The 22,646-nt window shown below is 58.3% G+C and overlaps 1 protein-coding gene across 1 annotated transcript in view; it reads left to right on the top strand.

The window, feature by feature from the left end:
• The window catches only part of ACVR1B (activin A receptor type 1B), a 35,674-nt gene extending 18,628 nt beyond the window's left edge, over positions 1-17,046 (top strand). Inside the window, exons 2-9 of the mRNA XM_040996638.1 lie at positions 2,164-2,403; positions 2,842-3,090; positions 8,642-8,872; positions 10,479-10,646; positions 11,286-11,442; positions 12,328-12,452; positions 15,266-15,396; positions 16,468-17,046. Of these exons, the coding sequence (XP_040852572.1) occupies positions 2,164-2,403; positions 2,842-3,090; positions 8,642-8,872; positions 10,479-10,646; positions 11,286-11,442; positions 12,328-12,452; positions 15,266-15,396; positions 16,468-16,593 (1,427 nt within the window). The 3' untranslated portion in view covers positions 16,594-17,046. The remainder of the gene's footprint in view (positions 1-2,163; positions 2,404-2,841; positions 3,091-8,641; positions 8,873-10,478; positions 10,647-11,285; positions 11,443-12,327; positions 12,453-15,265; positions 15,397-16,467) is intronic.
• Positions 17,047-22,646: the final 5,600 nt, after the last annotated feature.

Genomic DNA, 22,646 nt, shown 5'->3' with positions numbered 1-22,646 from the left:
GGTGAACAGCTGGTTCAAGGCTGAGTGATTAGCAGTGGAGCCTGGTGTGGGGGTGTGAGGCCTCCATGACCTGGGGGCACTCGGCCTTGCCAGGGTTGTGGGCGGTAGTGAGGGCTGTGGTGACCGTGGATCGCTGCCAGGCTCCTCACTTGCTCTACAGTGCACCGACACGCCCAGCCTTCTGTGCCGTGCCTGGCCCGCCTTCCCACTGCCTCCCTGGGACTGACTGCTGGCTGGGCATGGGAGGTCCAGATAGGAGTGGGGACCCCCTACCCACTTCCTTCTCACGAAGCCATGTCACCCAGTTCCACTCCCCGTGCCATCTAATGTAGATTTCACCACTTTCCTGTCTTGCACCAGGGTTGTTTAAGTACTTCCCAAAAATAATGAGCCACGTGTGGGTGTGTTCCTTACCCAGAATGAATCACTGTGAAAGGGGCCGTGAACCAGCACAAGCACAGTAGCTCACCGGGAGCCCCGTGCTGCCTCCTCTAACTGCTGGGCTCCCGCCAGCGTCCTGCTTCCGAAAGGCCTTCCAGATCTCGAGGTGCTCACAGGGGTCCCCTCCATCGTGGGTCCATCGTCCCCCTCCAGCTTCACCTCACAGAGCTCATGCAATCCGCAGGCAACCCTGGGGCACACCCCGCATGGAGCCTGTGCGCACATGTTCTGAGCGTCAGGAAGTGAAGGGGGAGCAGTCAGGGCAGTGAGAGAAGAAACAGGTTGAGGTGTCTGCAGGAGGAATGCGGAGGGTCCCGGAGCCGGCTCACCCCACCGGGGCTGGGACTGACACTGAGGAGGAATTTACTTCCCATCTCTCCCTTTGATGACTTGGATCCTTGTCTAATGAGCACCTGCCGTAAACTTCCTGCCTTTAAGAGATCACCTGCCTGGGCCCTTCAGCAGGTAGCTGCATGTTCTGGAATTCCTCCCAGACACAACAGGTCCTCCCGAGAAGCTGTGAGCTGCCGCCACCGCCAGGGCTGCCTCCCCCTGTCTCCCCAGGTGGGAACAGCGAGGGCGTCTGTGGGCACTAGAGAGCCCGAGGGAGGAGGGCCCGATGTCAGGATGCTCAGCAGCTGCCTTTGGGAGTCGACAGCCGACAGCCAGGAAGTATGGGAGAGAGACAGGGAGACTGTGCAGCCTGCGCCGCAGGGGCTGGTCCTCAGGGTTGGTCCCCTTCCCCGGAGCCATGGCAAAGTCGCACCCCCGCTGCTATTCGCAGAGCCCCGTCCATGCCCGCCCACCTCCATGCCCTGGCGGTGAGTGCTTCATTCAGCACTGCCGGCCCAGCCTCAGCGTTCCAGTGGCCAACGCCACATTCCTGCCCCTCCCGAGAGGTCAGGGCTAGGTTAGGCTCATGGGAGACAGCGCCACGGAGAAGCAACTGTTGCCGTCTGGGCTATTCTTGTTAGTCAGATAAATAAAGGATTGCAGGCCAGGGCTGCTGAACTGGCTTCAGAGGCGCCAAATTAATTTACAGTCATTTCCTGTCAGTGGTACACACTTCGGCATGATGCATACCCAGGCAAGCCCATTTCTTGCGGAGGTATGAGAAGTGTGTAGTGGTGGTGGTGGTAGTGGGTGTGTGTGTGTGTGTGTGTGTGTGTGTGTGTGTACGTATGTTGCCGTGTACCACTTAGGCTAGTGGAGCCTTTCCTGTGCACCGTCTCCTCCCGTCCTCCGAGGCTTGGTGAGGTTGCCATCACAGCAGCCAGGATCACCTGCCACCAAGTAAAGGGAGAAGGGCAAAAGAGCTGAGCAGTGAGGGGAAGCTTGGCCCAGGAAGTGACGTGTGAGCCGCGTTTGGAAGGATGTGTAAGAACGCAGCAGGAGAGAATGTGGGAATGCTCACGGGCTGCGTCTGGAGCCATGCCGCCTGGGGAGGGCCTTGGTGGCCATGCCATCTCCCAGGAGCCCACCCGTAGTCCTGTGTCTTCTCGTGGCACGTGTATGTGGAGGGTGTCCCGCCCCCGCAGGGCCCAGATGCATCTTCAGCAGACATCTCTGTAAAAGGGAGTATGAGCTTAGCAAACAGGTGGAAGGTTGTGCCCAGCCCATCTCTCACGCAGGCTCCTTGTGTGGTGAGTGTGGACAAGGAGTCAGGTGAGACCTCACCAAGCTGTGGCGGTCTCTCCCCTGACCCCTTGCCATCTCCTGCAGCTCTGCTGTGTGCATGCACCAGCTGCCTCCAGGCCAACTACACGTGTGAGACTGATGGGGCCTGCATGGTCTCCATTTTCAACCTGGACGGGATGGAGCACCACGTGCGCACGTGCATCCCCAAGGTAGAGCTGGTGCCGGCTGGGAAGCCCTTCTACTGCCTGAGCTCCGAAGACCTGCGCAACACCCACTGCTGTTACACAGACCTCTGCAACAGGATCGACCTGCGTGTGCCCAGCGGTGAGTGCCCCAGGCGGACAGGACAGCCACAGGCAATGGTGACAGGTACCAGCGCCAGGTGGGGGTCTCCATGGAAGATGTAGGATGGATAAAGGAAGTGTGGGGACAGGGCGTCAGATGCGATGTGGGCCTAGGACTGGAGGCCATGGCCCTGCGGGGAGGGGAGGCGGGAGAGATACTGACTGCAGAAGGCTGGGTGGGAGGCATGTGCCCATGGGGGCTGGCCTGGTAGTAGGACCCAGACACAGGTGCACACACAGAGTGGGTCGAAGGTTGTGTTCACAACCAGTGAGCCCCGGCCAACCAGAGACCAAAGGACCTGGGCGCCCTGAGCACCAAGAGATCCTTGTGACTTGGGGACAAGTGTGGGGAGGCCAAAGGAAGCCACTGCAACCTGTGTCAGCGTGGGCTTCCCTCTTTCCCTCTCCCTGGACACAGGCCATCTCAAGGAGCCCGAGCACCATTCCATGTGGGGCCCCGTGGAGCTGCTGGGCATCATCGCGGGCCCTGTGTTCCTCCTCTTCCTCATCATCATCGTGGTCTTCCTGGTCATCAACCACCACCAGCGAGTCTACCACAACCGTCAGAGGCTAGACATGGAGGACCCCTCCTGCGAGATGTGTCTCTCCAAGGACAAAACACTGCAGGACCTCGTCTATGACCTCTCCACCTCAGGCTCGGGCTCAGGTACCGCAGGGGCACCTGGCCGCATGGTGTGTTCCATGGGCTCTGGACAGGCGGCCCAGGGGCCCGGGCAGTGAGTCATCCTGCTTGGCAGCTCCCTGCTTGGGAGTCTGACACGTAGTTAAGATAAGATAAGGGGTTCATAGGCAAGTCCTGATCCCTAGGTCAAGTGCACACTGTCCACTGCAGAAACCTCCCAGCGGGCAAAGGGCCCTCAAGCAGAGCAGGAGGTGGAACTGGCTGGCTGGCAGGAGTCCTGGGAGGCAGCCCGACTAATCATTGATCAGGAGCCCCCGCAGGGCAGTCTGAGGACACGAGCAGCAGGCTCTCCTGGCTGCTCTGGTGAATCATTGATTCTGCTGGTTGCCCAAGGGCTTGGGGGCAGAGGCCCGCTTGGAGGTGCTGCCAGGTGCCCGCCCACCCTGTGGTGCACCACCTGGTGGTAGGGACCTGGGCTGTCTGGTTCTTTACCCTCTATGATTTATTTATTTTTGTTGGAAAGGCAGATTTGCAGAGAGAAGGAGAAACAGAGAAAGGTCTTTCATCCACTGGTTCACTCCCCAAAAGGCCACAGTGGCCAGATCTGAGCTGATCCAAAGCCCGAGCCAGAAGCCAGGAGCTTCTTTCAGGTCTCCCATGTGGGTGCAGGGTCCCAAGGTTTTGCGTCATCCTTTGCTGCTTTCCCAGGTCACAAGCAGGGAGCTGGAAGGAAGGTAGAACAGCTGGGACACATATCCAGTATGGATGCCAAAGTTTGCGTCGCCTAAACCAGTTGAGACATTACACCGGCTCTTTTTTTTAAAGATAGATTGATGTGTCTAGCTATCTAGAAGGCAGCGTTTTAGAAGAGAAAAGAGAGAGGGCGCTCTTCCATCCACTGGCTCACTCCCCAAATGATCATAACCACCAGATGTGGGCCAGTCAAAAGCCAGAAGCTTCTTCCTGTCTCCTGCAGGTGGAGGGTCCCAAGGCTTTGGTCCATTCTCCACTGCAGGGAACAGGATGGGAAGTGGAGAAGCCAAGGATACAGGTGACACAGGCAGAGGCTCGGCATGCTATGCCACAGTGCCAACCACAGCCCGTCTTTGATGAGGGAATGGAACAGGAGGGGACCCAGGGGACAGGACCCACGGAAAGGGAATGAAGGTGCTTTGATCTCAGGGTATACCGGGCCTTCTTAGACGAGAACGTGGCCTCTGAGGGGTGTTTTGGGGACTTGAGCTGTGGGGGTCAGCCCCAGGGGCTGCTGGTGCCATCCTGACTGGAGCAGGCAGGGTCTTGCTTGGCATGTCTCCATGTCCTTGCCCTGCAGGGAGGTGATGCCGCCAGGCTGGGCCCATGCTCCCCCCTGCTCTCGGGCCGGCCTCGAGAGCCGTGCCCATCCCGCACCAGTCATTAAGCTCCACAGTAGAGAGCACAGAAGAAATGGAGATATTTAAAAGCTGCGTATTTTTAGAAACAGGGAAATGATATGGCTGGTTCTTCGCTGATACTTGGGGCAGTGGTGAGAACCGCCTGCTTGGCTTCTGGGACCTGACTTGCTGCAAGGTGGAGGGGTTGCTGGGTCACATGGCTGGGGGGCTTTTCAGGGCTTGTTGTCTGGAATACAGGTGGCTGATAACCTGGATCACTGGATACGGTAGTCCTGTTTCCCGGCTCAGCACGCCCAGAGCCTCTGCTAGGCTGCATTTCTGGGGCAGCCAGCCTGGGCTGCTTGGTGGCACATCCTGTCCCCTCTCCTCCAGCCGCCGTGTGGGCCATTCTCAGCCAGCCCGGTCTGAAAGGGCTGTGACTGTGAGGGGCAGTGACTGCTGGGAAGTCTCCCCGTGGATGCGTTTAAAGGTCATGACTGCGAGAGAGATCACACCAGACAAATCCAGGGGTGTATTCAAGAGTCTTTTTAAACCAAGTTTGGCAATAGCAGGGCCCACTAGAAATTAGCCAATGAAGTCACCATGACAATCCATTCTGCATCCTGAATGATTCCTCAGAGGAACAAATGATCATTACCGTGAAACCTGTCCATTAAAGTGAAGACTTGTGTCCCAACTTTCACAGCAACATAAGCTATCCCAAGAGATGTGGAGTGAACAGCCTGGCTTCTCTGCCCATAGTCCCTCACTGCCAGGCCTCACCTCTCCTGGAACTCCCAAAGTACACAAGTCAAAAATACAAAGCATCTTCACATTTGCAGTGACCAGAGGATGAGGGATACAGATATACAGGGCCCATGTTCAGGGGCTGTTGGTCCTTGGAGTTTGTCTGCGGGGAGCCAGGGAGCAAGCAGGTACTGGGGAGGCCCAGGGCCCGAAAAGCACACAGCCAAGAGCAAGCCCATCCCTATCTTGAGAGAGGAGTGGTTCCCCAATGCAGTGCCACCCCCTCTCGGGTTCCAGGGGCTGAGAGGTGAGCATGACTTAACTCAGCCGAGCAGAAAGGACCACTTAGTTGGGGGAGGTGTGGCTTCCAAACTTGTGACCCTGAACTAGCTGTCCACAACCACAACAGTGACGAGCGAGGGGGCCTTTGAGGGGAGGTAGGAAGACGGAACACTCCAGGTCAAGGAAAGCCACCTAAGTATAGGACAGAAGGGCAGGCAGAAGCAAGGTTTGTTTAAGGAACTTGGAATGAGGAGGTGGCTGGCACTGCTGCAGGGGGCAGGGAAGGACCCGAGGCAGAAATTGACAGGCTGCATGGGCCAGGGCCCCACATCCTGCTGGGAAGGCTGGGTTGTATGTAGCCCTATGGCCTGGAGCAGGGGCTCTGGGGGACAGAAGGGTCGGAGTGGGACAGGAGCGCTGGGGATGGGAGAGGCGAGGCGGGATGGGGCTGCGGGGATGGGAGAGGCGAGGTGGGACAGGGAGCTGGGGATGGGAGAGGCGAGGTGGGACAGGAGCGCTGGGGATGGGAGAGGCGAGGCGGGATGGGGCGTTGGGGATGGGAGAGGGGAGGTGGGACAGGGCGCTGAGGATGGGAGAGGTGAGGTGGGAGGTGGGACAGGGTGCTGGGGATGGGAGAGGTGAGGTGGGAGGTGGGATAGGGTGCTGGGGATGGGAGAGGTGAGGTGGGAGGTGGGACAGGGTGCTGGGGATGGGAGAGGTGAGGTGGGAGGTGGGACAGGGCGCTGAGGATGGGAGAGGGGAGGTGGGACAGGGCGCTGAGGATGGGAGAGGTGAGGTGGGAGGTGGGACAGGGTGCTGGGGATGGGAGAGGCGAGGTGGGATGGGGCGTTGAGGATGGGAGAGGTGAGGTGGGAGGTGGGACAGGGTGCTGGGGATGGGAGAGGTGAGGTGGGAGGTGGGATAGGGTGCTGGGGATGGGAGAGGTGAGGTGGGAGGTGGGACAGGGTGCTGGGGATGGGAGAGGTGAGGTGGGAGGTGGGACAGGGCGCTGAGGATGGGAGAGGAGGTGGGACAGGGTGCTGGGGATGGGAGAGGTGAGGTGGGAGGTGGGACAGGGCGCTGAGGATGGGAGAGGAGGTGGGACAGGGTGCTGGGGATGGGAGAGGTGAGGTGGGAGGTGGGACAGGGCGCTGGGGATGGGAGAGGTGAGGTGGGACAGGGTGCTGGGGATGGGAGAGGCGAGGTGGGATGGGGTGCTGGGGATGGAAGAGGGGAGGTGGGAGGTGGGACAGGGTGCTGGGGATGGGAGAGGTGAGGTGGGACAGGGTGCTGGGGATGGGAGAGGTGAGGTGGGAGGTGGGACAGGGCGCTGAGGATGGGAGAGGAGGTGGGACAGGGTGCTGGGGATGGGAGAGGCGAGGTGGGATGGGGTGCTGAGGATGGAAGAGGTGAGGTGGGAGGTGGGATAGGGTGCTGGGGATGGGAGAGGTGAGGTGGGAGGTGGGACAGGGTGCTGAGGATGGGAGAGGTGAGGTGGGAGGTGGGATAGGGTGCTGGGGATGGGAGATGTGAGGTGGGAGGTGGGACAGGGTGCTGGGGATGGGAGAGGTGAGGTGGGAGGTGGGACAGGGTGCTGGGGATGGGAGAGGTGAGGTATAGTTGGAGAAGCGCCTGGTGGGTCCCTGCTGTGCTGGTCAGAGTGTTCAATGAGGCGCCCATTGTGGCACCACAGCTTGAACTGCTGCTCGGACACCCGGCTCCCACAGCCAAGGGTCGCCTTCGGCTCCTGCCTGCACCTCCATTCCAGTCCACCTTCCTGCCAACCTGCCTGGGAAGGCAGTGGACGGTGGCCCAAGTGCTGAGTCTCTGGCAGCCTCATGGGAAACACGGGTGGAGTTCCTGGCTCCTGGCATCTGGCTGCTCTAGCCTCACTGGCTGCAGGCATCTGGGGGGTAAACCAGCAGATAGAAAAGCCTCTGTCTCCTGCTCTATCTTTCTGCCATTTAAAGAAATAAGAATGAATGAATAAACATTTTATTTTTAAATATTCATTTTTATTGGAAAGACAGATTTACAGAGAGGAGAGATAGAGAAAGATCCTACCTCTGCTGCTTCACTCCCCAAATGACTGCCACAGCAGGAGCTGAGCTGATCCAAAGCCAGGAGCCAGGAGCTTCTTCTGGGTCCCCCCTGTGGGTGCAGGGTCCCAAGGCCCTGGGCTATCCTTTTCTGCTTTCCCAGGCCACAAGCAGGGAGCAGGATGAGAAGTGGAGCAGGTGGGACATGACTAGTTTCCATATGGGATCCTGACACTTTGCAAGGAGAGGACTAGCCACTTGAGCCGCTGCATCAGCCCTACATGTTCTTGTTTTGTTTTTTAAAGGATTAGATGATTAGTGTTGGTATAGCAGGTTAGGCCACTGCCTGAAATGCTGGCACAAGAACACTGGTTCGAGTCCCAACTGCTCTGCTTCTGATCCAATTCCATGTCATGGTGCCTGGCAAAGCAGCAGCAGATGGCCCACGTGCTTAGGACCCCTACTACCCACGTGGGCCACCCACACGGAGTTCCTCACTCCTGACACTGGCCGGGCCAAGCCCCACACCTTGTGGTTGTTGGAGGAGTAAATCCCAAGGTGGAAGATACCTTTCTTTCTCTCTGTGTAATTCTGCCTTTTAAATAACTCTGTGTGTGTTTATGAAAGCGTGGCGTGTGGAGTCCTGTCCTGCTGCTTCCTGCCTCCTGGGGCGTGGGTGAGCTGCACAGCTGCCCCCTTGCAGCCTGAGGTTTCTCTGTAAAATGGGGATGGCAGTGCTTGCTTGCACATGTGAGAAGGTGGGGTGATTGGGTAGAGCCAGGGGTACGGTCAGCACAACAGTGAACGGAGGCCCACGGCAGCACACTTGGGGTTCTGATCCGGCGGGGAGTGGGGCTGAGTGGGGCTGAGATGAAGGGGGACTGGTCGGAGAGTACGCCTGTGCCTGCCCCAGAGGCTGCACAGCACCGCCCCCTGGTGGCCCGTGGGTGGCTGTCATCCTCTCCGCCCTCTTCCCTGTCCCTGTGGCTGCAGCACCAGCAGCCAAAGCCATCATGGCAAAATCCTGACTTGCTGGGGGGACACGTGACTTAGGCCAGCGGCTGCGAGTGGATCGCCACACCTGGCACATGTGTAATGCTTCGTCTCTCTCTCTCTGCCTTCTCTGGTCCACAGGGTTACCCCTTTTTGTCCAGCGCACAGTGGCTCGAACCATTGTCTTGCAGGAGATTATCGGCAAGGGCCGGTTTGGGGAAGTGTGGCGCGGCCGCTGGCGGGGCGGCGACGTGGCCGTGAAGATCTTCTCTTCCCGTGAGGAGCGCTCGTGGTTCCGGGAGGCAGAGATCTACCAAACGGTCATGCTGCGCCACGAGAACATCCTGGGCTTCATTGCCGCCGACAACAAGGGTGAGGCTGGCCGCCGGAGCGTCAGCGCGGGGCCGGGGCCCTCCCGGCAGCCCGGCTTGTCAGGACCAAAGGGCAGTTAGTTACTGACCAGCTCGCCTGACCTGCTCCCCTCCTCCTCCTCCGAAGTCAGAGCCAGAGCCAGTGAGCATCTCTCTGCTGGTTCACTCTCAGGGCCCAGGGCCAGGCCAGCCGGAAACCAGAAGGAGCTTCTTCCAGGTCTCCCCCAGGAGTGTGGGGTCCCAAGCACCGGGGTCCCTCCTCCTCTGCTTTCCCAGGCGTCTTAACAGGGAGAGGGCTGGGGAGTGGAGCAGCCAGGATTCCCCACTTGCATTGTCGTACGGGACACCTGCCTCCCAGTCGGTGGCTCAGCCACTCCGCTGTGACGCCAGCCTGTTTCTCTCCCTTGACCCACTTCCCAGCCCTATCTCCAGCGTGCTCCGTGCAGGGGCCCCAGGAAGTTTACTTTAGAAATTGTCACAGGGAGGAACTGTGGCCCCACCCCTGCTGAGAAGGGTCACAGCAGAGAGCCACATGATGCCTGCCCTGTGACGGAACCCGCGGCCAGGACACTTCCCTAGTGCTGCACACAGCAGGAGGAAGCCGCATCTGTCCCTGGCTGTCGCCTGTGTTCGCTTTTGAGGGTCTGGCATGCACCCAGGCACTGCCCTGGGTCTGAGGGCCTTGCTGGGTGGCAGGGGCCGAACCCAGGCCGAGTCAGACTGATTGGCAGAGGTGGCGGGAGCAGCTCAGGAAGGAAGGAAGGGTGGCGGGGCATTGCCAGAGCTCACAGGTGACGCTTGGGGCTCCAGGAGGACTGGGGGCAGCTGCAGCCCTGCCAAGGAGAGCTAGCCAGGTGGGGCCTTGTGTAGAGGTTGGCTATTCAGGTTTAATTCATGACTCCAGCAGTGTTCACTGACTGCAGGGGTGTCGGGCACTCTGCCAGCTGCTCAGGTCACAACACACACGAACAAGATACGGTCCACGGTCCCTGCCCTTGCCGGGGGCCCCAGGACCCGAGCAAGCCATGTGTGCAGCTGGAGGAATCAGCCTGTGCAGTACAGCCAGGGCCCGAGGGGGGCGGGGTCCGACCCCTTGACACACTCTCCTGGCCATTTCCAGCCCCGTTTGTGACCCAGCACAGCCAGACTAAGATGCTAGCTCCCAGCGTTTCTTTTCTCCCCTGGGCCACCTGGCTGCCCATGTCTCTGGGCAGTTAGCTCGGGGAATACAGCAGGGCAGGGCTTTCCCTGTTTGTTCTTTTTGTTTTGGGACGGGGTGGCCTGCAGCATGCTGTGCCAGCCTCCGGGACCTCTGAGGGCGTCGGGCCAGCAAGGGTGGCTCAGCCCTGCACACCTGGGCCTCGGGCTGTGTTGGGGAGCAGAGGCCGTCAGGCACAGGTCAGGACTCCTCGCGCCTCAGATGTGGCCTAGCCATGAATATGTCCCCTCCTGCCCACCCGAGACCAGCAGCAGCCCGTGAGGGTGACATGGGCACGTGGGCATCAGGGGGTGTGCAGAGGAGCTGGGTGTGCGGATATCTGGCCTTGGTCCAGAACGAGCCCTTCACTGTGCCATGAGCCTCTGTGACGCACGCGTGTCCTCTGCAGACAACGGCACGTGGACGCAGCTGTGGCTGGTTTCTGACTATCACGAGCACGGCTCGCTGTTTGATTACCTGAACCGCTACACGGTGACCATCGAGGGGATGATCAAGCTGGCCCTGTCCGCCGCCAGCGGGCTGGCACACCTGCACATGGAGATCGTGGGGACCCAAGGTGAGAACACGCAGCCAGGACGTGGCACCTTTAGGTGTCTCTCACACCCCCTTCCCCAGCGAGGGCACATGGAGAGAAGGGAACCGAAGGGTAAAGCCATGTAGTTGGAACCCCGTGGTGCTGTGCACCCCATTGAGTGGTTGATGATGCCAGCTACAAGGGCCTTCCCGACCTGCAAGCCTTCAGGTCCCGTCTCACCGTGTGACTCCTGCAGGATCGGCCGGGTGGGCGTGGGGTCCTGATCTCGTCAGAGAGGAGGGGGCAGGCCAAGGGCACCCCTGGTGGGGACCTGGTTGACCAACGTGACTGCTTCTGCCAGCGATGATGGGGAGCCAGGCCCAGAAACTGGGTCCAGTTGCTAGCCCGTGCGTGATGACAGCATCCTCACCACCTGGGAACAAGCCTGCACCACAGCTTCCCTCCTCCAGGAAGGAGGCTGGCAGTAGTGGCGGGTCCTAACAGCCACACTCGCGTCCTGAGGCTGTGACCTCCCCACTGAATGGGTGGCTCCTCATTGCATCCCTGTCCTTCTGAGCTCACGGCCAGGCCCAGGCACCAGTGGGTGACCAGGCCACGACTCGAAGCTGCGTGGGGTCTGCCGTCTGTCTTGATCAATCCTCGCCTTTGTTCTCTCGCCAGGGAAGCCTGGGATTGCCCATCGAGACCTAAAGTCAAAGAATATCCTGGTCAAGAAGAACGGCATGTGCGCCATCGCAGACCTGGGCCTGGCCGTGCGCCACGATGCAGTCACCGACACCATTGACATCGCCCCCAACCAGAGGGTGGGGACCAAGCGGTAGGAGGCCCAAGGGACCCACCGCATGGCTGTTGGGGTGGGGATGGGCAGATCTGAGGGTGGAGAGCCTGCAGCCGGATGTGGAGGTGGGGCAGGCTCCGCCAGGCTTGGCCAGGGGCCTCCGAGGACTCGGAGAGCAGGTTTGCCAAGCTAGAGCAGAGCCTAGGATGGAAGCACAGCACGTTCAGAGACGTAAAAAGCAAGGAGCTGCAGAGGGGACTGGGACGGCCTTGGAGAAGCAGGGTAGTTGATGCATCCCCCACATGCCCCAAACAACCAGCGCCAGGCCAGGCTGCAGGTCTCCTTCGTGGGTGGCACAGTTCTGGCCACCTGAGTCATGGCTCTTGTCTCCCAAGGCGTGCGTGCATCAGCAGGAAGCTGGAATTAGAGTTTGAGCTGGCAAGGCAGCCCAGGCATGCCAGGGTGGGATGTGGCCGTCTTGATCAGCAGCTTGGCTGCTGGGCCAAGTGCCTGGCCCAAGCCAACACATCTTGACATTTAAGATAACAGAGATACCCAGCGGCTGGGGCCGGGCACCAGTGCTGGCATCGCCACACAGGACACTGTCAACACGGCATTCGAGCACCTGGGCCTTGCTAACGTGCCTGCAAGGAGGTGCTGGCAATGGCTTGAGCTGTTGAGTCCATGCCACTCACGTGGGAGACCCAAGTTGGTCTCCAGCCTCCTGACATCAGCCTGGCTGCTGTGGGTGCTGGGGGATGAATCAGCAGCACAAGCCAGAGATACAGCTAGGACGAGCCAGGGGTCCTCACGGAGGTTGCATGGAGGAGAAGTGTTCAGCCGCGATGCGTGGGGGGCTGACATCCCGGGGGCCCCACAGTCTGCTCTGGAGAGGTGCTCGATGCCACTTCGTTTGCTGTGCAGGTACATGGCTCCAGAGGTCCTGGATGAAACCATCAACATGAAGCACTTCGACTCCTTCAAGTGTGCCGACATCTACGCCCTGGGCCTGGTGTACTGGGAGATCGCCCGGAGGTGCAACTCCGGAGGTGAGCCTCCACATGCGTGTTTCTGTACACGTCATTGCTGCCCTGCAGTGTGTCCTGAAATACGGTATTGTGATAACTCAACGTTTCTTTTGTTGTTTTAAGATTGCTTTAGCTGCTCAGGGTGCCTTATGTTTTCTTATGAATTTTAGCATCTTTTTTTTTTCCCCCAGTTCTAAGAAGAATATTGTTGGAATTTCGCTGAGCTTGCATTGAACTTGTAAATTTCTTTGGGTGATATGGACATGTTGATGGGTGTGATTCTTCTGATCCCCCATGCATGGAAGATTGTTCCATTTGTTTCTTTTATTCCTCTCTTTGGTGTTTTGTGATTTTCACTGTGGGTTGCTCACATCCTTATTCGAAGGCACCCAGCATCTGTGTGTAGCTGTTGTAGAAGGGGGAGTTTCCTCCCTGTGAATTAGTTTGAATATTTTGAAGAGAAGTGGCATTCAGCGGTGGCTCCAGCTGGTCCTGGGCTCTTCCTTGCTGGAAGGTTCCTTATTACTGAGTCAGCTCTTGCCTAGTCTTTATGACCAGGTTAGTTTATCCATGTGCAGGAATCTGGCTCTTCTTGATTTTTGAAATTTTGGGTTGTTTTGTTTTTTTTTTTTTTCTGGATTCTCTAACTTGTTTGCATACATCTATTTTTAGTAATCACTGATTTTTTTTAAAAATTTGCAACAGATGTACCCTCTCGTTTTCATTTCTAATTCTGTGAGTTTTTGTGGTCAGACAGGATACCTGTCTTGATTTCAGTTTCTTGGTCATTTGTTGACTTGCTTATGGCCCGGCCTGGGGTCATTCCCGGAGAATGTCCCACGTGGTCAGGATGAAACACGTGTGTATGCTGTGGAGAGATAAAACATTCTGCATTCATACATAATGTAGATTAGCTCTGTTGTTTCCTGTCTAGATAATCTGTCCCCCATTACTGCTGTGTTTGAACCTGGGGTCTCCCTTTGGCTCCATTAAAAATCGTTTTAAGTGACTGGCACTGTGACTCATCAGGCTAATCCTCCACCTTCAAGCGCCAGCATCGCAAATGAGCACCAATTCATGTCCCGGCTGCTCCATTTCCCATCCGGCTCGCTGCTTGTGGCCCGGGAAAGCAGCAGAGGATGGCCCGAAGCTTTGGGACCCTGCACCCACGTGGGAGCCCTGCAGGAGGCTTCTGGCTCTGGATAGGCTCAGCTCTGGCTGATACGGCCATTTGGGGAGTGAGCCAGTGGATTGAAGATCTTCTTTTCCTTTTCTCTGTAAATCTGCCTTTCCAGGAAGGGGGAAAAAAAGTGAATCTTTAACAAAAATTGTTTTCAGCGATCGCCTGTGACAGTGTTGTCTGCGTAGGCACCGGTTCAAATCCTGGCTGCTCCACTTGTGATCCAGCGCCCTGTGAAGGCTCCGGGAACAGTGGAGGATAGCCTAGTGTGTGGGCCCTCGCAGCGCGCATGGGAGACCCGGAGGAAGCCCTTGGCTCTGGACTTCGACCTAGCTGGCCAGGCTGGTACAGCTGTTTGTGGAGTGAACCAGCAGATGGACTCTCTCTTTCCTTTTTTCTTCTCTCTCTCTAGCTCTGCCTTTCCAATAAATAAACTGGAAAGGCAGATTTACAGAGACAAGGAGAGACAGAGAGGAAGATCTTCCCTCTGCTGCTTTACTCCCCAAGTGGCTGCAATGCACAGAGCTGAGCCAATCCAGAGCCAGGAGCCAGGAGGTTCTTCTGGGTCTCCCAGGCCACAAGCAGAGAGCTGGGTGGGAAGTGGAGCAGCGCTCATATGGGATCCCAGTATGTACAAGACGAGGACTTTAGCCATGAGGCTACTGCGCCAGTCCTTCAAGTAAATAAACTACCCCGTTATGTTTGTACCCAGATTTCCGTTTCAAGAGGAAAAGCAGGAGAAGTGCATGGCTGGCTGTTATTTTTCACAATCCTGAGCTCATTTCCTAGCATCCTGCGAAGGTGACAGGTTGCTCTTTTTAGAATCATTGTGAAGTGGTGGGTTTGGAACTATCTGTCACTGTCAGGGTTCTTAGTGTTCCTGCTGCTTCAGGTTCTCAGCTGTCACACAGGGGGTTTGTCTTCCCGCGGCGCCCTTTGATGTGATGCTCTGTCCGTGTCGAGTTCTTGGATTGTGGTTATTCGAGAGGCACACGGCTTCCTTCTCTGACCCCTCCCCAGCTGCCCCCAGGCCCGGGGCTGGAGCCAGGTTCACCCACATGGGTGGCAGGAACCCGCTGCCTCGAGCTGTCACCTTCTGACTCCTGGGGTCAGCACCCAGGCGCTCCCTCCCGTGCCCTGACTGCCAGGCTCACCTCCTGCATGCCCAGGCTCTCTCCCCCGTGCCCTGACTACCAGGCTCACCTCCTGCGTGCCCAGGCTCTCCCTCGCGTGCCCTGACTGCCAGGCTCACTGCCTGCGTGCCCAGGAAGCCTTGGTACCTTCCTTGCTGTTTTGGCTGGTATCAGAAAGATGTTGTCAGTCTTTTTTCTTTTTATGATTTATTGTATTTATTTGAAAAGCAGAGTCACCGAGGTAGATTTTCATCTGCCGGAGCTCCATCAAGTCTGGAAAGGGGGCACGTAGCACTTGGGCCGTCGTCCGCTGCCTCTCCCAGGGAGCTGGATTGGAAGTGGCACAGCTGGGGCTTGACTGCGGTCAGGGCCCCCCCATTGCTCAGGGTCCCCCCGGAGCCGGCCCGCTTCCCAGAGAGCCCACGTTCGTGTTGGACAGAGGTGGTTCTCGCGGTGGAGGTGGCTCTTGAGCAGGCCCTGTCCCTGTTGATAACTCAGGCCCAAGTCCGCTCTCCCCCCAGGAGTCCACGAAGAGTATCAGCTGCCCTACTACGACCTGGTGCCCTCGGACCCCTCCATCGAGGAGATGCGGAAGGTCGTCTGCGACCAGAAGCTGCGTCCCAACGTCCCTAACTGGTGGCAGAGTCACGAGGTAAGGAGCCTCCCCTGCCTCCGGCCGCTTCCCCCTGTCGCCCGCTTTCTGTCCCTCAGGAAGATGGTCGCTCCACAGTGGAGCCGGCCTTGGAGACAGTGTCAGTTTATGCCCACGGGTGGCACAACCCCTCGTCTACATGCCCAGAGGCCAGTGCCGTATGTGGTGGCTGAGGGGACACTACCGAGCCAGGCAGAACGTCAGCTCCCTAATGGCAGGATGAAAAATGATCGAAACCCCGTAGGACCTGGACCCCCAAGACTCCTCCCAGGCACATAGAGATGCTCAGAGCTCGGAACTCAAGCACCCGTGTCACGGGCATGTTGGGCAGAGATGCCGTCCCTGGCCTCACACACTCTAGGGACCCTGCAAGGGAATGGTCCCTGCCAGGGCAGTGGTCAGCCACAGGCAGGGCAGGCCTGAAGCTGTTAGAGCTGTCGTCCTGAGCAAGTGGCCAGAACCACACCAGGGAAGAGCAGGAGGAACTAGCGAAGAGGCTGCGGAGAACGTGGAGAGACGGCAGACAGAAGAGGGTGGGGACAGCACTGGTGGGACATCACTGGCACGGGAGCAAGTTGGTGACTCCGCTGTGGGGTTCCAGGCTGTGTCACAGGGTTTCCTGGCCCTGGGCACACAGGCCTCTGTGTGGCTGGCAGCTCTGCCTTTCTCCCAAAGTTAACTGCTATGCAAACTGCACCAGATAATCACTGCAGTGTCCGGCATGCTGACAATGTGAATGATGACCACAGCTGCTCCGCCCCTGGGGAACTCTTTGCCTGTGGTGACAGTGTCCAGCTAAGTATGCAAAGGGAAGTGAGGTTAACTGTGGCTGCCACGCCGCCATGCTGTTCAAAGCAGTCACCACTAGAGGGCGTGTGCACCTCGGACAAGCTCACTCACTAGCAGGTGCCCTGGTTACATAAGCGAGCGGGCTTATGACAGCAAGCTGTCACCTGCACAGCCTGCCTGACCAGGGGGCGACGGGAGAGCCTGCACAGCAGCTGGGCAACAGGGCCAGGTCTGGCCAGCTCTGGGGACGTGCTGCACTGAGGGCCTGTGTGTCTCCTGCAGGCGCTGCGGGTGATGGGCAAGATGATGCGGGAGTGTTGGTATGCCAACGGTGCAGCCCGCCTCACCGCCCTGCGCATCAAGAAGACCCTGTCTCAGCTCAGCGTACAGGAAGACGTGAAGATCTAGGCGTGCTCCTGTTCCCCATGTAGCCCCCCGGGCAGCGAGAACTACAGCTGCCATGTCGAGCGTCTGACGGAGGCCTACCTCTCGTTTCTGCCCAGCCGCCTGCGGCCGGCCGGCAGCCCTGGCCTGCCTGAGGGACAGAGCCCGGGAGCCCCGCTCACTCCCGTGTCGGCTGCGACATGCAGGACGCCTTTGCTATTTACCTCCTAACGGCGCAGAGACTGAGAGCGGATTGGGTGCAGAACTCAGTGCCACGGCCCGAACCGCTCGGGCCGGCTAGCAACCTCCTCTCCCCGCGCCAAAGCCGGTGCCCCTGGCGGGGTGGCCTGGGAGGGGCCATGGGAGCAGGCTTGGGGCCAGGGACCTAGCCACAGCACCCCAAGGTGGCCTAGAGGAGTGGAAGTGCTGCTCCTCTCGCAGGCAGCTCTGAGCCCAAGCAGCTCTCCTCCCTTACAGGAACTTGGGGGGCAGGGGGCTGCCAGTAGAGGCAGAGCCTGCCGCGCGTCTGTCCAGCCGTGTGTGTGCATGCACCGAGGTGCGTCCTCCGTGGTGCCTGGTCTGTGTCACGCCCTTGTGTGTGCGTGTGTGTGTGTGTGTGCGCCTGTCTGTGTGTAGGTACGCACTTCCCTGCCCCAGCTTCCTGCGCCCGCGCAGGCTGGGCTGCTCTCGTCTGCCGTCTCCGTGTGCCCGGGCCTCCGCTCTGCGCCGAGCAGCGCCTGGCCTCCCCGGCACCCAGCCCTTCCCCGACACCCTCCCCCTCCAAGCCCCCAGAGCCATTCTCTCCCCCGCCCCCACCCACGTCAACACAGCTCCCCTCCTCCATTCCAGACTCCTGAACCAAAGCTGGCCCAGTTGTCCATGGCAAGAGAGGCTTTGGGTCAGAATGGGAGGGAGCTGGGTGGGCTGGGCAGGGGTGTCTTGGGTTGGGGTATTGTCAGCAGTGGTGCGGGGCCTGAGCTAGCCCAGGGGTCCGTCCTCAGCAGTACCGAGGCCCCGGATCTGGGGGTTCTGATGGGAAAGCCTCACCCATCAGTCCTGGCCTAGGCTCTGCAATTAGCAGTGTGCGGTGGTTGTGGTGGTGGTGGGTGCAGGAAGGGGAGGGTACCGGCGTGGGGAGGGCAGCCTTGGTCTGCGTGGCTCTGTGCTGCGCCATCTGGTGAGGACATGGCCGGCTGAGCCCACACCAACCCAGGGGCCCACAGTAGGGCAGCAGCCTCTGACAAGCAGAGTGTTGAATGGCGTCCGGAAGCGCAGCTGTGGGTGGTAACTCGCTCAGCGCATCTTAGATATAGAATAACTTTGAAGCCATAACTTTTAACTGGAGTGGTTTTGATTATTTTATTTAATTTTATTTTATTGGGAGGGTCTGGATTTTAGCTTTTTTTTTTTAAATGTTGCTATGTTTTTGTAAAAGGAAAAACCATCTCTGTTTGATGATTACCTCTCGACCTATTTGTTTTGAAAGAAATTCCTTAAAAAACAATCACGGAAAGATATATATATATATATAGTGCAGTCCGCACACATAGCTCAATCACACACTGGAATTGTCTGTCCTCTCACCTGAGCCTGTCCCCCCGCGCAGCAGCGAGAAGACAGTCCTGTGGCCGGGGGGCTCGGCCTGCTCGTGGCCGTGACCGTGGCCAGTTCCACGGGCGCCCAGCTGTGGTGTGCCGGTAGCCAGCCGCTGTGACCCGCAGGCGTCTGCTGAACACGTGTGGCCCGCACGTCTGGCCGGAACGCAGCCACCAGCACCCTGGGCCCAGCCCTGTCCCCAAGGTTCCATGGAAGGACTTGGGTCAAGTCGTGCCACCTGCTTGAGACCAGAAGGTTCCATGGCAGCTTCTAAGAGCCTTCCGAAAGACCACTGAAGTGGGGGTGGGGGTGGGGAGGTCCCCCCAGGTGAGGGCCCCCACCCCCAAGTCCCTGCTCCGCTCTGAGCCCCTTCCTGCCCTAGGGAGGTTCGTTTTTCTGTGTGTAGCCTTAGCGTGTCCCTGCCTCCAGCCCAGCGAGTCTGCCAAAGCCTTCGGAGGAGGGAGAGCCCTCTCCCTGCCCTCGGTTCTGCCCTCCCCCACCCCCGTCTTTCTATTTATTTCCTGATGTATTGCTTTCCTTGCATTAAAGGAGATCTTCCCCCGCCTAACTCTTTGGGCCGATTTACTGGCCATGGACTGACCACCCTGGAGCACCGGGTGGGGAGGGGGCTCCCGCCACCTATCTCCCACTGCCCAGACAGCCCCAGGTGACAGCAAACTCGGACTCCTGACCGTGCCGAGACACAGCCAGCCTCTGGGATCTGCCAACACGCGCCCACCTGTGACTGCAAAGCCGCCGTGGGCTGCTGCCCAGAGGGGCAGGGCCTGTCCATCCTCACCATGGGCGGCTGGCCCCTCTCCCCACCCACAGGGAGGAAGGCTGGGCAGGCTCTGGGAAGTCCCACCGCTGACCACACCAGGCCCGAGGTGGGCAGGAATAAAAGCCGCGTCTGCACCGAGGTGCACCCCCACCCCGCGGGGGCTGCCTGCCCTGTGGATTCTGGGTTCACAGACCAAGCCGGTTCCGGGGGCACCACCGAGTTCCCCCCCCACCCGCAGCACCCCCTCCCCACCCCCGGACGGCACCCTCGGTACTTCTGTTTGTTTTTGTACATTTTATTAGAAAGGACTGTAAAATAGCCACTTAGACACTTTACCTCTTCAGTATGCAAATGTAAATAAATTGTAATATAGGAAATCTTTTGTTTTAATATAAGAATGAGCCTGTCCGGTTTCTGCTGTACATTATTAAAGGTTTTATTCACAGCTGCTCTGGTCCACCTGTCTCACCGTGCGTGCCTGCGCCAAGCGACCATCCAGCCTGTGGGAGGCCAGGCAGGGTGGGCGGCTGGCGAGCTTCCCCGACTCACTGGCCGGAGTCTGGGGTCTGCGCCACTCGCCACAGCTGTCACCTCTGGCAGAAGTGCCTGTCTGACCATCCTGGACCTGCCTGAGCCTGTGAGGCGAGCAGGGCACGCAGGACACTGGCCTTGTCAGCCTCGGTCTGCGAGCGGCAGGTGTTCATTCTAAGGCACCAGGCGCTCTCCCCACAGCTCGGCCGCCTCCTTCCCCACCCCACGTTGAGCATCACACACTCCGGGGTGCTTCAGTGGCTGCCTAGTGGGAGTCTGGCATCCTGGGTGTGGGTGGGCATGTCCGTCCTCTCGAAAGCACAGGAACCAAACCAGCAGCACCTAGTCAGGACCCCAGCGGTCACCCTGTCCACCACTGACCCCTGCAGGACTAGGCGACCTCTGGGTGGCCCATGCGGCCTTCCCGCAGCTCTTGAGCTGTAGCCCACATAAAGAGGTCTTACAATGCATTGGCAGCGGTGACGTCCACTGACCCTGGTAAGGGAATCTGCATGGACCAGCCCTTCACTCCTCCCAGCAGGCACCCGAGGGCCCTCTCCCTGCGCTGCTGTGCCCCCCACTCAGGCGCTACTCTGCCGGCACACACCTAAACATTTTCCAGAGACTATATCCGTCAGGCTGAGTCACATCCAGGTGTCTTCTGCATCCCAGATTTGGGTAGTCAATCCATCCAATTCCAGCCCAGGCCCTTGCTTTCATCCTAGTTCTTGGTAAAACCTGCCCCCTGCCATCGCCTGCCCTGTCCCTGGGTTTATTTTTAGTATTTATTCATCCACTTAGAAAGTGGAAGACAGGGGCCCGGCACAGTAGCCTAGTGGCTAAAGTCCTCACATGCTCCAGGATCCCATATGAGCACTGGTTCGTGTCCCGGCTGCTCCACTTCCCATCCAGCTCCCTGCTTGTGGCCCGGGAAAGCAGTTGAGGATGGCCCAAAGCCTTGGGACCCTGCACCTGTGTGGGAGACCCGGAAGAGGCTCCTGGCTTCGGATTGGCTCAGCTCTGGCCATTGCGGCCACTTGGGAAGTGAATCAACAGACAAAGGATTTTCCTCTCTATCTCTCCTCTATATATATATATCTTGATTTTCCAATAAAAATAAACTTTTTTTAAAAAAATTATTGTTTATAGTTGTTACATGGTTGATCAGGGTGGGAAGGATCAAGGTATAGGGAAAATTGCGTGAACTTGCTGTTTCCAAGTTTGCTATTTCTTGTTTCTGGGGGAAGGGGAGAGACAAAGGGGGGACCCAGACCTGCCTTTCCACACGTCCCAGTACCCAGGGATGAGGAACCGCCACTTCATATCAACCCAGGGTCTCCATGTGTACATATTCCGAGGGTTCTGCGCAAGTGGCTTGGATAGTTCTGAAATGCTGTCAGTTTTACCAATTCAAGGATGAAGCCACCCTCCCCATGTCCATTGGCTGACTTAGTAATCCTCAAGTTTCCATGCACTGAGATTTTGTGCTGCCATTTGACTGGGGTAGCTGACCTGTTCGTTCTGTTCTGCTTCGGCACAAAAGAGCCTCCATACTCTCCTATAGCTGAGACTGGGTCCACTGCTCCGCCTTCTTCACGGAGTACGAACTGTTCTTGCACGCAGGCCAAGAGACCTGGACCAGGCGACCCGAGTCCCACCATATCCCCACACCTGAGGCTCACGCACCCGGCACCCCCCTTGTCAGATATACGGAGAGGAAGATCTTCCATCCACTAATTCACTCCCCAAGGGACCGCAACGGCCGGTGCTTCACTGATCCGAAGCTGAGAGCCAGGAACTTCCTCCGGGTCTCCCACACAGGTGCAAGAACCCAAGGCTTTGGGCCGTCCCTGGCTGCTTTCCCAGGCCACAAGCAAGGAGCTGAATGGGAAGCGGGGCTGCCAGGATTAGAACCGGCACCCGTATATGATCCCGGAACGTGCAAGATAAGGATTTTAGCTGCTACACTATCGAGCCGGGCCCAACAGCCACAATCTTACTGCACAGTCTAGCCTGCTCCCCGTTCCAGCTCCTGCTGGTGGGTGCTGCAGCCTATCCCAGCCCAGTCTGATTGCTGTCCTGGTCCTAATGTGAACTGGCTGGTGTTGCGGCCTGATCTGGCTCCTCCTGTCCCTGTCCTGGTTCTCAGATCTGCCAGTGGATGTACTGAACTCACCCAGACTGGTCTGTCCCCAGGCCTGACCCACATGTGTGTTGATGGGTACTGTAACCTGGCTTGGTCTGGGCTGCTCCTTGCCCTCACTGCAGGACTGCATCCCAATGAAGGAGTTTCCCAAGCTCCTCTGTCAGGTCTCCTCCCAGTGGCAGTTCTCACACACACCAGTGGGTCCTTGGCCCAGGCTGACTTTGTCCATCTCTTGTCCTGGCAAGAACAGTGGCCTTGCTCAACTGGCCACACCCATTCTGGTTCTTGCTGTTGAGTGTTGCAGCCCAGCAATACCTGGTCCGTGCCAGACAGAGCTATCACATGGTTGAGTGGGGAGTCAAGACCTAGCCTGGCCGGTTCTACATCCAACCTGGCTCTCATGGGTACTAGTAGCAGTCAGAGTAGCCCAATCTGTCGCTCCCCAGACCCAGTGCACACCAGTGCCAATGGAAGCTGTTGCCATGTCCAGTCCAGCTTGCTGCCACAAACCCTACCCTCACTGGTGGGAACCCCAACGCAGCTGGGGCTCCCTCTTAGCTCCCCAGCCAGGCCTGTTCCCATCAGCAGTTCTTGGGGGAGCCAGCAGAGACTGCAGTTCCACAGGGGTGAGCCCACATTGCCTCCACAGATTCTGTTATCAGACCCTCTTCTCTGACTCTTGTTCTCCCCTCCAAACCAGCTTGGTGTCAGCCCCCTACTTACACACACATGTCATGGATTTGTCTATGGAAGTCCCTCAGCTGTAATTCCTAACCTGGGCATAAAAACACAGGTCATCACAAAATACCAGCTGTGCAATGCTGCCATTCTATAAGTCCAGACCCATCAAACTGCCAGGGCGCACCACAAGGTGGCCAGAGGGGCTTCACCCAGTGCCTTTAGCGCCCAGGCTACCCAGCTACATACAGCTGTGCCGGTCAAAAAAAAAAGCCTTCTGCGTGGGGTGGTCCCAGAAGCCCGTTGAGCATCACTGGTTCATTCCCCAAATGGCAGCAACAGCTG

Source organism: Ochotona curzoniae, unplaced genomic scaffold (genome assembly GCF_017591425.1).
Source record: "Ochotona curzoniae isolate NIBS_2020 unplaced genomic scaffold, NIBS_Ocur_1.0 patch35, whole genome shotgun sequence".
Classification (NCBI taxonomy): domain Eukaryota; kingdom Metazoa; phylum Chordata; class Mammalia; order Lagomorpha; family Ochotonidae; genus Ochotona; species Ochotona curzoniae.
This window is presented reverse-complemented; position numbering and strand designations above follow the sequence as displayed.